At 33.6% G+C, this 17,821-nt stretch overlaps 1 protein-coding gene and 1 pseudogene across 2 annotated transcripts in view; one reads left to right on the top strand and one right to left on the bottom strand.

Moving 5' to 3' along the window:
* LOC145292965 (AP-1 complex subunit sigma-2) overlaps positions 1–17,821 on the top strand; it is a 143,114-nt gene that overhangs the window by 103,755 nt on the left and 21,538 nt on the right. Inside the window, exon 5 of one of the 2 annotated variants that reach the window (XM_080139191.1) lies at positions 4,117–4,795. The exons of the other annotated variant lie outside the window; for it this stretch is intronic. Within the exon in view, the coding sequence (XP_079995317.1) occupies positions 4,117–4,182 (66 nt within the window). The 3' untranslated portion in view covers positions 4,183–4,795. Of the gene's footprint in view, positions 1–4,116; positions 4,796–17,821 lie in introns of those variants that run through there. 2 annotated transcript variants of the gene reach the window in all.
* On the bottom strand, positions 17,595–17,711 carry LOC145293398 (5S ribosomal RNA; annotated as a pseudogene).

The raw sequence follows: 17,821 nt of genomic DNA, 5'->3' as shown, positions 1-17,821 counted from the left end.
CAATGGTATGAGAAAAAATTAAATTTCTCACATATATAACTCCTGATAAGATGGAAAATGCTCAATTTTATAAATAGAGCATATTAATAGTAAAAACAAAGAAAAATATGGGCACTTCTACAGAATTGGGACCAGATTTTGTAGTCAATAAATGGAGTTTCAGATAAAAAATAATGGTTTCAACTGATGTTTTTTTTTTTTTGTCAATTCTAATAAGTTATGATGGTAGCTTCCAAATTATGCAGTCGAAATTACTTGAAAATTACTGAATTATTAAACAAAACAACTTTAATCGCGTTAGCAGGTGAAAAATTTCTACCATTTTGTTTAAATCAAAACGGAAAATTACCTCCCTTTCAAATTCTCCTGTGTTTTACGATCATTTTCATCAAATCCTATTTTTAATTTTCTGTAATAAATAATTTTCTACATTATCGATTTTCGTAATTTTTGGATATAATAATCTTAAAAATATAAGGAATACATAGATACCATTGTTTTCATATGAAATTCAGTATTATGATTTTCGAAATTTCGTCCCAATAGTGTAGAAGTGCCAGAATATGATTCAAATATGAACCGATTCATTTAATTTAGAGATCCAGTCAATTGGACAAAATTATTTTACTGTATCTCTAAACTAAACAAATCTGTTTACATTTGAATAGCATTTTTCTTTGTTTTATGTTTGTAGCTATTATTTTATATGATCTTTATATAATATTTTATTTTATATGCATATGAAATTAAAAACATATCTTAAGAAATTTGCAAACTTTCAAATCTGAATGGTAATTCTGTTCAAAACATTTATAGAATTTCTGATTTTAGATTTAAAAAAAAAAAAAATTAAAAAAAAATAACTATTTATGTTTTTCTATAAAGAATTAAATTTTATTTCCGTTTTTCATGCGATAGAATTAAAAAATATCTGTTCAGCTAAAAATAAATAAGGAAATAAAATAATAAAAATAACTAAAAATATCATGCAAATTAACACTTTTATCCGGTGATGGCTGATGGAACCAGAAGAATCTAACCCCTAATTGAAATAAAGGGCTTGGTTTGAAATTTTGGTACTTGTACAGTTTAATCAAGACATTAAAAAATGAAAATATAAAAAAAAACAACAAAAAAAAACGGTTATATTGTACGTATCCGTTATAGAACGAAGTTCTAAAAAAGTTTCACTTAATTTCATCTAGTAGTTATTTTTTTACAGCGAAAAAAAAACAATTTATGATACCGAGCAAAAGGTTCGATTTTTAGGAAGAAAAGCTAGTAATAAAGATGGGGAGGGAGTCTTGGTGCTTTACATGGAGTTATCTCCCTGTGGTGTGTTAAAAATTTCCATAATTGCTGACTTCCGCATGCTCTCATAAAAACATGTGTTTCCACTGAAAAAAAAAAAACTACTCGATCAAATTAAATGAAATTTTTTTCGGAGATCTTCAGTCCAAAACGGATACATACAATATAACCTTTTTTTTTTTTTTTTTTTTTATATATATATTCATTTTTTAATGTCTTGATTAAACTGTACAAGTACCAAAATTTCATATTAGTTCTCAGTTCAAAATGGATATGGTCGGCAGTTACATTAATTATCAATTGAGATGCTTTGCAAATAACAACCTAGATGAGAATAATAAACCGAATAAAACAAATTATCAGTTCTCATTTCAAAAATTCTGAAACAAAATGTCTGAAATGTTTATCAGTTTGATACCAGCAACGTACCTATCTGCCATTTTATTTTTTTTTATGTTGATTTATTTTAATAGGAAAGGTTTGTTGATGGTCTATGCGTCTCCAGTTATTTTATGAGAACTGATAAAATAAGGATTTTACAGTCAGTTCATGAAATAATTTTTAACATTCGTTTAGTATTCATGAGAGAAAGCGATGGTTAAATAAACAAGATTTAATAATTTATTTATGAATTTTCTTCATCTATCCATATAACAATTATGCTTGTTTCCCCCTTATTCAGGTGCTGGTGCTAGTGCTAACAGATCAGGCTGAAGATACCAGCTTCTTGACCTAAAATGTACCAAAAATTTATTACTTTTTCCTTTCCTTTTGCAAAAGTCTATCATATTCTGCAAAACCAAAAAGCAATTTTTCTTTACAAAACAACCAAACCAAAACACATGAATAAATATTTGAAGATATAAAGAACGACGCATAAAATCTTTTTCTAGCATTACTGGATTTGGCATACCCTCATCCAGAAAGGGTTGACATGCCATAAAACAAAACAACGAAACCTTTAGTCAGTTAGCATGACCATACCATTCACGATATGTATGAACTAAATCAAGGGATGTAATTCATCTAAACTCGACACAGTAGCAATAGTTTTCTTTTTATATTAGAGAAAGAGAACTTCTGACTGTGAGGGGGAAAAAATCTCCTCCTTCCTCTAAATATGATTAATCAGAAATAAAATATTCATTGAGATTAATGTATTAAAGAACTTAGCCTTGGGGTCAAGATCAGTGTATAGTTTAACTCCACGGTGTGAATGTGGTATTATGGTGAATGCTGTCAGCCAAGAGTATTCTTCAAATTTTATAAACCTTTTAGAAAGACCTTGCATCCCCCTCCCCTAAATTTCTTATAGGGCTTCATGCCTAAGTTTTGCAATTTTTTCATGTTTGGTTTTAATAATTGTAAATTTTATAAGTTATAAATTATATAAACAAGATCACAGTGTAGTATCTGTTCTGATGCTACACTTTACTTTTTCTTTTTTTCGGTCAGTGAAGGAGAAATTTTAATTTTTGTTCCTATTAAGAGTGTTCCTTTATGGGGAGCTGGATTTTCCCCATAATAAAAACTGACCTTGTGTCTAACTCTGCCCTTGTGGGGAGGCAAGTAAATAAGAACATCAATTTAAAGTACATATTTTGTTTTAGAATATGACCCACTGTTTAGCACAACCGAAAATTTCATAAAAGCATCGAGTTCTTTCATTTTTAAATTAGAAAAAAGGTACTTGGACAGTATCCTACACGAGAAATAAGGTACTTGTACAGTATAGTACCCATATGAAAAACAAAGGAAATCTTACTTGAAATGTACATAAAAGTAATCAAAACCGAAAATCATATTCGAGTAGTATGACATTTATATAAGAAATAAGGTACTTCTTTACTATAGCACTCTGATGTAAAAACAAACTCACCTGTGACACACGGAAAATTTAGCACAACAGAAAATTATGTAAAATTATCGAGTAGTTTCATCTATATCTTAGAAATGATGTACTTGTACATTATCCTACCCAAGAAATAAGGTACTTGTGCAGTATAGTACTCATATGAAAAACAAAGAAAATCCTACCTGTGACGTGCATAAAAGTTATTAAAACTGAAAATCATATATTCGAGTAGTATGACTTTTAAATGAGAAATAAGACGCTTCTTCACTATAGCATCCATATGAAAAAACAAACACATTCTTACTATAGAGGCACAGAAAATTCAGCACAACAGACATTTTCTTAAAAGTATCAAGTTCTTTCATTTTAAAATTAGAATATAGGTACTTGTACAGTATCCTATCCAGGAAATAAGATACTTGTACAGTATAGTACCCATATGAAAACAAAGAACATCTTACCTTAAGGTGCTTCTTCACTATAGCACTCTGATGTAAAAACAAAAACTCTTACCTGTGACATACAGAAAAGTTAGCACAACAAAAAATTATGTAAATTATTTTAAATATGTATTGTACATTACCTGCCCTAGGTAAGGAAGTTTTTTTCCATATATGTGCTGTAAATTTCCTGCCCTAGGGAAGGTACAATTATTTCATACATATAATACCCACTCTAGGGTAGGTAAAATATTCTTTTGCTCAAGATGGCAAGTGAGACATAGACATCAAAAATTCCTCTATCCTAAGAATAACAGGTATGTTCAAAATTTTTCTCATTGTCTTATATGGTCCTGAGCAATGCCGGGTGGCCTTGCTAGTAACACATAAAATAGAATTATTTATCATGTTTACATACAATCATTTTGGTTGGCTTTACTTTATATGTGACTAACATGGTTATAATAACCGCATCAAATATTTCTTTTTTTTTTTTTTTTTTTTTTCAAGAAAAAAACAATTCTCTCAGCATACTATCATGCAAGGTGGACGTGGTTTTCAACCTCATCAGAATGATTTATACACCTCTCAACCAGCAAAGTTTTACCATTGTCGACTAAGGGAAGAGTTTATCAGACGCATGTATCTAGTGTGAACTAGTTGATGTATCTGACATTCAGTAATTTACAAAAGGAAATAGCCAAAGAAAATTGGCTGACAAAAAATGAAATTTAACATGTGTCGGTACAAAGAAACGAAAATAAGATGTACGAGTCCTGTGACATGATTGATGAATAATACACACATTAATTCTTATCCTCAAGTGGCCTCTTGGCCTTGATATATAGTGACCCCTTTTGTGTAAAAAAAAAAAAAAAAAAAAAATGGGGATGCGTTTTCAACAGACTTTGTTGGAAGTGAAATGGGAGAAGACCTGTTTTTATAAATGATGTATCATAGATAGCAGACTGTTGGTATTATAACCGATTGTGTTAATTGCAACTAACAAAATCGGAATTATGGTTTTGGTCCAACCAAGAAGTCATTCTTCCTTCATCACATTGCATAAAGAATTCTTCACTCCTCGCCAGTTGGTCTGTAATGTTCTAATTAAAGAGAAAAAGTCTACTTCTGGAGATTGACGAAAGATGCTTATTAAAGAACAGATACCCATTATATTTTAAGAAACATGTTTTCGAGGTGGGGGTGCAAGAGGGGGGGGAGATTAATTTTCTTTCAACATTTTTTTTAAATTAACACATGAGAAAATCAAAGTTTTTTTTTTTAATAGTTTTTTATCAAAAATAATAGCCAACGTTTTTTTTTTTTTTGTTTTTTTTTTTTTAATATATATAATTCAAATGTTTTGTTTTAAATTACGAATAATCAGATTTGGGTAGAGGTGTTACAATTATGTATAGTTTTTAGTGATGGGACAATTCTAATATTTTTCCCAATACAATGATCACTTCTCAATTCTGATACGATTAGATTCCGATTTTTTATAAATCCTTAAATGTTTAACAATAGATTTATTCCAGGTTAAAAAAAATGTTAAGTATGCAGATATTTTCTCCAGTGTAAAAAGTACATTTGTGGAAGATGATGCATAGATTTCAGTTTTACTGGGAGTTTAAAATCAATAAATATTTTATCATTACTACCAGCAGTGGAAAATCCTGCTTCAAAAAAAAAATTAAAAGAATCATTTTTGGCATCAGAAAATAGGTACAAATTTTTCTGATACCTCTGAAGTTCCAATTTCTTTTAATTTCTGATTCCAATTAATCGTTCCTAACGCTAGCAGTTGTCATTTAAGTTAAAATAAATTTGGTTAACTTTTAACAAAATATTTACAAACTAGTAAAATTGAAAAATCCAACAAAATCTAATCATTATAAAAAAAAATTAATAAACACCACTTGTCAATTTCTGATGTCAAAATTAGAAGCCTGTCATCAAGTAAACTTTTTCTCTTTAACCAGTATCCTTGTTGATAGACAACGGCAAAGTCTCTTGCTGACATAAATATTTGGCACAATGCATAGTGACATATTGCAGTAGCAATGGCAATATTAATAATTTTGTTTTTTACTCTTTGTGGCTGGAATAACAGAAACTATTAAAAACAACAACAAATAAGTCCATTGTTTGCTCTGGGATTTTGATTTACTATATACAAGTATATGTAGAGGCCAACTCCTATGGGGACGGGGTGCAAAATTCATGTTACTTTCAAGTGACCGTTGAGCATAAAATCAGCTGCACATCACCATTTTGGTTTTTCTATTTTTATGTAACTGGACTTTACAAAACATGCAAACACATTGGCGTTTTTGAAGGCAGTCATTTTCACAATCACTACAATTTTGCTACAATCTCAAAAAAAGACATTGGTTTGCCTGGGTTGAACACTTAAGAGGCGGAATCCATCTTGCTCTTGTCACATTCTTCCTCCTATGGTGTAACTTCCAGTACGCATTAACCCAACTACTATTTTATTCTAAACTTACGTGGAAATTTTCGTTTTTAACATTATTTTTACAAACCCACATTTAATATTGCTACATAAGTAACCACTATCGTCATCAATACCAAATGAACAACTCCACCACCATCACTGGAAGAAGTGAACCCCATTCAAAGAACAATATAGTTCTTATTTAAGGTTGTTCTTTTGAATTGTTATGAATGAAAAAAGAAATCACTAAATACTAACAACATTAAATAATTTATGGTCATTTGTTAGTATATCTGGCAGAATGAAAAAAAAGGGTGAAGAAAAGCAAATATGTAGCAAATAACTGTTACCAAAGGCAAGATAAATTACTCTTCTACCTACTTAGATAAGCTTATTTGTGTTTTAACTTATTTTAAAGCATTTTTAGTTCAAAACAAATCTAGTGTCCACTTTGTTAAGTTAGAACAAAAAGTGGCTTGCACGTATGATTTTGATAATTGCTCAAAAATCGAAAATTAGAAAAAAAGCATATCAAATAAATGTCACCAATAATGCAAAAATCTAATGTTGAACTGTAAAACTAGTTTTTTGTTTTTAATATCATAAATAAACTTATTTAGCTATCTAGAGTAACTTTCTTTTGTTAATGTTTATTTACCATATATTTTTTTCTTTGCCCCAGTTTTTGTTGTTAAATGCAGTTAATTTATTTTTATATTAATCACTTATTTTGCCAACATTAATTTTTCAACGAAACAAATGTTTTTCTTAAAAATTCGGGTAATTAAATTAATTAAACTACTGCTGAAATAATTAGGAAATAGTCATCAGACACCAAGGATGGTTTATAATGAGTAAAATCTTTGTTTGGATTGATGAATAATGCTTACAGAAATGTCGGCAAGTTGAAATGCAAAATATTCATTTCAATTTGCCGACATATTTCTATTACTTTTGTGCATGCGCAAATTCATTCATAGCTTGAAGTGGTTTGATTTTTAATCTTTCTTATCTATCTGTCAATAGCTCAAATGGTAGGGAATGCAGATGGAGTGCTAAATGTTTTGATTTCGATTCTAGCTGATAACCCCCCCCCCCCAAATCATTTTGTTTTTAAATCTTTTGAAATCAGTACTATATATTAAATGAGATATAATATTGAATAGAAAATTGGCTATGTAGTTATAAATACAAAATCTGAATGAATTAAAATATATTTAGTCATATTTTATGACTGGGCAAGGACACCTCCCTCCCCTGCTTGTTATAAATAATAGATAACATATATAGTAATAAGTAGACAGTAATTATATATATATATATATATATACACACACACACACACACACACACAAAAAACAAAATATAGTAATAATATATAATTATAAATAGTGATATTTAGATCTAGAAATAAAATAGGTTTGCACTAAGGCTCTGAAAATTTGTACTAGGATTTCCGCAAGGACTCGTGGCACAATTCAGTTTTAAATTGACTTTCATCTGCAGTTGAAAGTTCAATCTTCAGTGTAAGCAACCGAAAAGACAATTGCAAAGCAATTGCAAATTACTTCCAACGTAATAGATGTACTGAGACTAAAGCCGTTTTCAGGACTACCAGCAAGCACTGTAAAAAAAGTAATAAAGAACGCAAGAGAGTTGTATGCTCAGTCCATCAAGTCCAAAGTAGCTGAGCAGCGGCTTGGTTCCCACCAGTTTTGGCAAATAGCAAACAGAATCCTGAACGGAAGCGTGTGCTCTATCCCAACTATCATCAATGAACCTGAGGTAATGTCGTCAGCATCAGATAAAGCCAAACTCTTTGCCAAGAACTTTGCAGCTAATTTTATCCTTTGCGACCAAGGCCGTTAACTCCCAATATTTCCTCCTGTATCAGAAAACACACTATGTGATATACAAATATCTGTACGTGATATTGTCAAGCTAATCAAAAACCTTGATTCCAGTAAAGCAACCGGTCCTGACGGTATTCCAATTATAGTACTCAAAAAACTTCAACCAGAACTAGCACCCATACTTACAAAACTGTTGAAACGTTGTATTAAGGCGAATTGCTTCCCATCACCCTGGAAAATCTCATCAGTATGTCCTGTATTTAAGAATTCAGGTGATCGCTCATCTCCTTCTCAGTACAGGCCAATAAGTCTCCTGTGCGTCATGAGTAAATTGTTGGAATCTATGTTAAATAGAGAAGTAATCAACCATCTCAGCAAAAACAACCTTAGTGACACACAATATGGTCTCCGTTCTGTTAGATCTACAGATGTGCTTACAGTTATATCTCATAGGATTAGTGAATCTCTCGACAGAGGCAACTTTTCTAGAGCAATTGCTCTTGACATATCAAAGGCCTTTGCTAAGGTATGGCATAAAGGTTTACTTCACAAGATCACCAGCTGGAAATGTCTTCTCAATTATTGAATCATTTCTCTCTGATAGGTTCATAAGAGTAGTAGTTGATGGGCAGAAATCAGAAGCTCACAGTATTAAAGCTGGAGTCCCTCAGGGGTCCATTCTGGGCCCAACTCTCTTCCTGATCTACATTAATGATCTTCCAAATCACATCCTTACATCATTCGTTGACATTTATGCTGATGACACTACCATCTATGGTAGCACATCTAAGACCGTAAATGACCAAATTCTCTTTCCTGTGATCTGATATTGAGCACAAGGTACAATGGGGAAAGAAGTGGCTGGTTACTTTAAATGCATCTAAAACTAAGCTTTTATCTTTACATCATTAATGCTCTGATCCACATCTGGCATCAAACACATCTGACATCAATTGAAATGAATGGCTCTTGTCTTGGAGAGGCCTCATGTTTTGACAAGCTTCTGGGCTTGACCTTTACTCCTGATCTAAAATGGAACATATACATCAAATCCGTTGCCAAGGCCGCTGTAAAAATGGTGGGATCCTTCTATCGATCCAGTAGATATCTCACTGGTGATGCAAATCTCTACCTATATAAGAGCCAGGTACGTCCAAGGATGGAGTACTGTTGCCACATCTGGGCAGAAGGTGCTAGAAAAGACTTATCCTGCCTTGATAGAGTTCAAAATAGACTTCATAGCCTCGTAAGAGATGTCCTTTTCTCTTTCCTGCAACCTTTTTATCACAGAAGAGATGCTGCGAGTTTGTCTTTGCTTTATCGTTGTTTTCATGGCAAGTGTTCGGCTTAGCTTTAATCTATCGTCCCCCCTTGTCAAACTTTCATAAGAAACACTCGTCTAGCTGAAAACACTATCAATAATTCCCTCCACACTTTATCTGTGCCTAAACCTAAATGTAGATTCCATGAACAAAGCTTCTTTCTTAGAACTGCATTCCTGTGGAACTGTTTTCCAGCTGACTACAATATGGTTGTCTTCAAGTTTAACGTAAACAAGTTTTTGATGAGCCGTTTCACTTAAGTTAACAAATTTACCGAATTTTCATTACTATCGATTACTATATTTTTCATAGGCATCACCACTTATCAAGGCCCATGTATATATAAAAAAATTTTAAAAAATAAACCCTTACAATCTCTATCCAATCCTGGCTGACAGAACAAGAGCATGCTACCCCCATGAATTAAATAAAGGGTTCAGTTCAAATTTCTGTGCATATTTCTTTTTTGTTTTATTGTTTTCTGTTTAATAACAGCAAATGTAGAAATTATTAATAATCATTTGATCAGTTGCTGTATAACAATGATTTTGTCATGAAATAAATATATATATATAATACCTTCAATCAAAACATAAGAATGGAGAAGCTATCACAAACGCAACTACTGTCATTTACTGTGTTAAATAATGGAAACTGGGCATATGCTGGAATAATATTATTGAAATAATAAAAAGTCCCAAACGATGCCAGATTTCTCGAAAAAGAGCAAGTGAAAAAAAAAAAAAAAAAAAAAACAGCTCAGATTCTGACCTATGACATAGTTAGAAACATCAATGGCAAACAAAAGGACAATAGAGCAGAATTGTAATAAAAACATGCTTTTAACTTATGAAAGAAAGTTTGCCTGCTGACAGGTGCATGTTTGCATTTTTGTTATTGCTATTAAGCTGCGGCCCCCATCTCTCTCTCCGCTTCAATCACATATCCCAATATCAAATAAACGGCATTGTTTGGATAAACTGAATTTGTCATTTATTGAAAACCCAACATATTTCTGACGATTGTTAATGTCATTAAAGTACAGATAAAACTGAGTGATAAAAACAAGTATATATTTGCATGCACAAAAAAAAAAAACACTGTTGAAAGTCCGATAACTCTTGTCTTTCTTATTATCTCCCTTTGTTTGTAAATATCCCATAATTCTTTTCTTGTGTTCAATAAAATTTCTTCTCTCTATCCCTCCAGATGTGTCATATTTCTTGTTAGGGTCAACCTAAGAAAAGAGTTATTTCCCTTGGACGGAATAAGAGTGATCACCTTTGGTTGGAGAGGGAAAGGGGTATCCGCCATGACACCTTAAACAGAGATATGCAGCTTCAAATCGAAAGACTTTATCATTGCAATCCAGTGGTTAAATCTATATATCTATAAAAGTAAGAATGTGTGTGAGAACACTTCTTAACCTATGTACTCAACAAATTTTTGATCTACAAACTTGAAATTTGGTATATCAGGTATTCAGACATGTTGAAAACTTTTTAATCGGTTTTTATTCAAAAAATGGGCTGCTATAGGGTCAAAATTAAAAAAATTAATACTTGAAGATTATCAGATTTTTATCTTTTTCAACTGTTTCATGGGGTTGGAAAGCCCTTTTTAAAGATCTTGGCAAGCTGGCCTAATAGTTATCGTACTTGACTCACTGTCATTAGGTTTTGGTTTTGATCTCAGCTCAAGTATTTTTTTTTTTTTTACTTACAAGAAGTGAACTGTTTAGAAACAACATAATACTTGGATGCATATGTCTCAGTTTCTTTACGTTTTTATTTACTTCAGTTTTTGAAAGGAATTTAATGTTGCGTTTAATACCTACAGTATTTTTGTTTATAATAAATAAGAATTCTGCTTTAATTAAAATATAATATTATGCGTATTTTATGACCGGGCAACGCCAAGTAGCCTGCTAGTTTATTATAATCTTAATCGTACTTTATTAAATAAATCTGTAAAACGTTCCACTTTGTTGGTGCATCATTTTTACATGGTTATTACAGACATCCATTTCAAAACCCGTGACATTTTCTCTTTTGAAGTTTTGTTTATTCCTAATCTTTTTCACTGACAATACAACTTGCAACAGGTTGTGGGCTCAAGAGAGAGAATGGAAACTGCTGGAGCAGATTATTATTCGACAAAGATGAAGCAAAATACGAAATTTGAGAAATCAAATTCTTATGACATTTATGTATGCTCGGTCTAAAAGGTGCTATTTTAGGTGTAAATCCCGTTGGAAATGGAAACGATAATGAGAGAAATGTAGAAGCTGATGCAGAATTTTTACAGTTCCTAGACCTATCCCTGATAATGCAAGAAGTTGCCAATAATGGAAGAAAGGCCCTTGAAATATTACGCAAACCTTAATACGCAGCTTTCCTTTTCCTTATCTACATATATAAAAAGCAAAATGTGTGTAAGTGTGCATTTTTTATGTATGTCCGCCAAAGGCTTTTGGGGGGGGGGGGGGGCTACCTGCCTACTACCACTTTTTTTTTTTTTTTTTTTTTAAACACCTCTGCCTACTGTTGTTTTCATTCCCCACCCCCTCTCTGCTGTTACCACTTTTTTTACACCATCCCTGGGGTTCCTTACTTACCTCCACTACTGTTGTTTTTATCCTCCTCCCCCCCCCAGGGTTCCTTAATATACCACCTAAACACCCGGGCAATGCTGAGCACCCCCACTAGTTTCTTTATATACTCAACTAACATCTCTCAAAAAGACATAAGGACAGGAACCGTTTTAACAGCTCTCAGGAATGCAAGACAAACAGTAGATGATGCCTTGGTCATTGCCATGATACTAAAAAACAGGCGAGGGTAGAGCGGCAGCTCTAGATATATCAAAGGCTTTTGACAGGGTATAGCATGAAAGTCTTCTCAGGAAAATCAGATCATATGGTATCACTGGAAGAATACTTAACATAATTAAATCCTTCTTAGATAAGAGAAAAATCCATGTTGTCCCCAATGGTCGTACATCTAAACAATATGATATAAATGCAGGAGTGCCTCAGGGGTTTATCCTTGGATCTCTGTTATTCCTAATATTCATAAATTACCTCCCTGACAAAATTGTCTGTGTGACACCATACAGGCTACTCGACAGGAAAACAAATAAACACATATCTAAAGAAATCGCAGAAACACTGAAGGATGCCCTCCGATCCGTAGTGGAATAGGGACAAAAATGGATGGTCACATTCAATGCTGTCAAGACTAAACTTGTTTCCTTCAATAATTACAAGAAACCTTCTCTACCACCAATAGCTATGGCCAAAGACTCTTTATCTGAAAGTACATCTTTTAAACTCCTCGGCCTAACATTCACAGGAAACATGAGTTGGAACAATTACATTGAGCATATTGCCAGGACCGCTACGAAGAAGGTAAGTTCTCTCTACTATGCTAGAAAGCTACTAACGCTTGAAAGTATCCTATACCTTTATAAGGCTACCATTTGCCCATGTATGGAGTATTGTTATATTTGGGCTGGTGCATCTGCTATTAGTCTCTCGCTCCTAGACAAGGTTCAAAAGAGAGTCGCCAATCTGATAGGTCCTAAACTGCCATTTAAACTTCAGCCTCTGTCCCATCAATGAAATGTTGCATTCCTCTGCCTGTTCTACAAGTACTTTAACGGTGAATGCTCTTGCGAACTGCAAGCACTTGTGCCTCCTTGACGTAAATACCCCCGACAAACCTGACAAACAGCTAAATCCCACCCCTTCACAGAGATCCCTAGATGTAAGATAGCCTTCTAGTCGAGTAGTTTCTTCCCCAGAACTGCTAGACTTTGGAATTACCTTTCGAGTCCCTGCTTCCCCAACTGTACTGACATGCAGAAGTTCAAGTGTAACGTGAACCGACATCTTGCTGCCATAGTACCCCTGTAGCTTATGTCCCTGATAGTAGCCCCCTACATCAAAGTGGCAATGTGCCTTGTTTGGGGTGAAAATCTAATAAAAAAACAAAATAAAATAAAAAAAGACTACCTAGTTACTTCGACCCTTTTCCTATCTATGTAACCCACAGCAATAAGGAACTAATGTTTTCAATTTAAAACCGAACTTCATAGCTTCGAAGAAACATTAAAACACAAAGACAAGTCAAACTGACAATGTCATGAAGTTAACTTCTCTTATAATCAGCATTCGGTTCTGGGGTTCGGGAAGGAGTGAGTCACTCTCTCGACAACAGCACGTTTCTGCCCTCTTCTTTTCCAATCGACCACACCTGACCTCTCGCCACCAATGTCACACCACACAATCCGAACGTCTTTTCAAGAGAAGATGTTCATGACTCTTTTCTCTCTCCTCCCCCAGGGAATCTTTCCCTGCTTTTATATCCTCCTATCTAGAAAAAAAAGGAAGAGACAGGGAAAAAAAATAGCTTCTCCCATCATGCTCTGCCTTCCCAAGATGCCCTTCGCATATACAAATGCACTGGCCATCCTTTCCTTCTTTCCCAAAGAGCGATGCAGATACGCCCAGTACATTTCTTTTTTTTTTTTTTTTATTCTTTTCTAACCATATACCTCACAACTTCCTCTTTCTCAAAGACTTCTATGAGGAAAAATAACCATGATGGGTGAGACCCCTTGTGTTTTGAATGTAACGGAAAAGGTATCTATCACAAAACTGTCCCAACAACAAAAGATGCAAATCATGGTGTAGCTATTATAAAAGCATCACTCAGGAGAGAGAGTCCTGCTGCTATAACTGAAGGGATATTATGAAAAACGTTGCAGATAATGAAGAAAATACATTCATATTTAAAATGGAGGACCACTATATATGAAAGTCGATATCATCCTTGAGCTTACTAGTCGATGCAAGAGCCTCCTTCCCTATCACTAGAGATGCAAAGAAATTAAAAGACTTAAACATTCCAGTAAAAAAAAAATACTATATGGAGCTAGTGGATGGAACGAAAACTTGCATTAAAAAGAAGAGATAAATGGAAACTGCATCACAGTTACCCTAAAAATGATGCTACTTGTACCCTCCTACTCACAAGACATGTTTTTCATAAAAACTGCAGCCAAAAATGGAGCAACGGTTATTTTTGAAGAAAATGAAAATGAACTCAAACATGGTACAAAATTCAAAATATATGTACACAAAAGACTATACTACCTAATGACTGCAGAAGATGAAATTACGGAAGAATGACATATTATTCGCACATAGCATAAGATACTCGGTCACTATGACTACGATGATATAACAAAACTACCCAATGTAGTTAATGAGGATGAAAATAAAAAATACCAGCAACAGAAATTGTGACACCTACCTTCAAGGAAAATTTTCCCAAAATAGAAATAAACACCCTGACAAACGGACAACTATTATATTACATTCAGTCCACTATCTAGCCGGCTCGATAGACCTGGCATATTTAAACAGAAACAGATATATATATATATTATTCCTTAATTGGAATTCATTTTTGAGATGCGCATTATATATATTAATTTTATTTTTATTTCGGACTATTAGTCTCATCTTTATTAGTTGTTTTTTTTCATCTTTTTATTGGATTGTTTATTCACAACGTTTCGGCCAACTAATTCCTCTGGTCTGTGGTGAGATAACAACTACGGATGGCAGTGATGGCTGAGAATGCAGTTAGGAGATTCGAAGTTCCTATCCGTCGCGGTTACCACCTGACGAAGGCCAGAGGAATTAGTTGGCCGAAACGTTTTGAATAAACAATCCAATAAAAAGATGAAAAACAACAACTAATAAAGATGAGACTAATAGTCCGAAATAAAATTAAAAGAAACAGATATACTGTCTTATTCATCAGTGATTTTTCTGGCGCTGTATTTCTATACTTCATCAAAAGTAAAAGTGACACTACACTCGCTGCTGAAAAATTAATACCGGATATTTCTCCCTATGGCAAAATAAAAATACTGAAATCGAACAATGATCTGTAGTTCAAGTCAAACAACTTCTAAAAATTATTTTGCCAAAACAACATAAAGCATGAGACATCAGCACCAAAATGGAACTGCTGAGAGGAATTGGCAGACACTATTTGAAATGGCAAGATGCATGATCATGAAAAGCGGCTTACCCAAACCTTTGCGGACTTAGACTGTTATGACATCGGCAGTTGTATGAAACGGGTGCTTCAAAAACCACTTAAAGTAGACTCCCTATTATAAATAGCTGGGAGAAAACTTAATCTTTCAAAAAATGCACATTTTCGGTTTGGTGTGTCATGCCTAATCTAACACAAAACAAAATCTAGACCCAAAATGCTAGAAAGGGATATTTGTCAGATACGAAAGAAACAGCCAAGCATACCTAGTCTATTACCAGAAAATGGAAAGGTATATAAACATAGACAAATCAAATTCATCAAACAACGCACTCAAACCTATCCACTAAGTGAGGATGGGAGGATCTTTCCCAAATGATGAAAAATTTTAAATTGGAAGAAGAACTTAAAAGATCTAGTGTTGATTAACCAACTAATGCCATGGAAGAGGATAGCTATACTTGGAGATACCCAAGGCAGGAACACAAACTACCCCACTAATTAAAGAACTATATGATAATAGTTAAGGACGACTAATCACCCACTAATCAACATCGACTTCTATAAAGCAGCACATGGTGTACCACATACTTATAAAGAAGCTACCACTTCCCCAGTGACAAGTAGCTGGATTAAAGCAATGTAAGAGGAAATCAATTCTGTACAGGAAAACGTTTACCAGTTAACATTTTTATCTAAAGTCATAATGGTAGTGAGTGATAGATGGATACAAAAAATTAAAGGTTCCCCCAAATACAAGGCAAGATTCGTCGCAAGGGGCTATAACTAAACCAGAGGAGTAAACTATACAGAAACTTTCTCTCCAACAGCCGACATGACATGAGTTTGCATACTAATGCAAATGGTTACCTAGTAGGATCTCATCGTATATCAAATGGAGATAAAAAACATCATATCTCCATGCTCCAATCGATCATGAAATTTATGTGGAACAACCAGAGGGATTTGAAATAAAATAGAAAACGGGTAAGAGAACTGTCTGTATGCAAAACAAATTCTTATATGGCTTAAAACAGTCGGGCAGAAACTGGAATCCGACCCTGCATAACCACTTCACCAAAAATAACTCAGAATCAAGTAGGTCATTGCGTCTACATATGCTACAATAAGAAAGAATCATTATCATCTCAGATGCAAATGTCCGCCATTTCCTAGAGATAGATTTCAACACAGCTGAAGGTTATATACAAATGAGCCAAGAAAAGTATGCAATAAAAATACTAGAAAGGTTCGACATGTCTGACAACATTATGTGAACAAAAGTTGGATTCAGAAGTTGAATTGGATTCAATTGACAATAACTCTGATAACATAATCGACCCTAGAAAATACAGTAAAGTTGTTGGTAGTTTATGTAAAAATGATGAAAAATTTGTCAATTTATTCATGGCAGATCTCCGCAACTCCAACCCATCAGTCTTAATGAGTTGAATAAAAAAAATAAATTTGTATGAATTAGCATGATATGACGTTTGACCGGCTCGATTCTGCCGTTGCCATTGGTTTCCCCAATTCTTTATAGAATAAAGTACTTACAGGAGGGACTGGGTAAAGATTGCCAACATTAACAATAAATATAAATTGAAGAAGGAAAAAAGATGGATAAAAATATAACATGAATAGGTTACCAATTAGCAAGTGCTAACTTAACAAGGGGATTTTGTGAAGTTCATGAGAAAACATCAACAAGTTTACAGAGAGGTAAAATATACTTTGAAAGACCAAAGTTTATTTAGAAGGTTAAAAGTTCTTGAATAAGAAATAGACAAAAAAGTTTCGTTGTGTGTAGCTGTGAGTAGCAATTTGTTTCTATCCTGGCATGTGACTGGCTAGAGAAATCTGATTTTATTGGTCAAATAACTGTTTTTATAGGCTGGGTTAATTCAAGATGGATTTGTTACTTTTTGAGGGGTTTTCAGTAGTTGAAAATGCTTTGAACTAACATGCTCCTGTGAAAATTGACTTGCTTTTGGAAGTGAAGAAGAGATTAAATACCAACGAATCAGAAAGAAAGAGTGTAACTATCTCAGCCATTTGTCCATCCATCCATCGCGGCCACAGCCAAGATTGAACTCACTACATGAGTTTTGTAGTGTAATTCAAATCTTGTCAGTAACTGAATACTTGAAGCTTCGCCAGGGCTATCAAGGGTATTTTTTATAGTGACGCCATCACTAGAAGGGGTGCCTACCATGGCTTAAGAGAGTCCCATCTACCTGTGAGAGAAGGAGACTGCACTAATTTCTCCACCTCATGGTACATACAGCACCTCGCCTTCCCAAATGGTCACCCATTTGGTACTGGCCAGGCTCAATGTTGCTTAACTTCAGTGATCTGATGAGAACCGGTGTGTCAATATGATTGTGCCATTTGTCCAAATAACACCCTAATCTCACTCCAAAAGTACTCAAACTTAATTATTCTTAAAATTTTGAAGATTACATGTATTAAAAAGGAAAAAAATTATTGTCTGAATTATGAAGA

Source organism: Euprymna scolopes, chromosome 14 (genome assembly GCF_053919585.1).
Source record: "Euprymna scolopes isolate OS-2025 chromosome 14, ASM5391958v1, whole genome shotgun sequence".
NCBI classification, from domain to species: domain Eukaryota; kingdom Metazoa; phylum Mollusca; class Cephalopoda; order Sepiida; family Sepiolidae; genus Euprymna; species Euprymna scolopes.
Note: the sequence above shows the minus strand (reverse complement) of the source record. Positions and strands in the feature narration are given on the sequence as shown.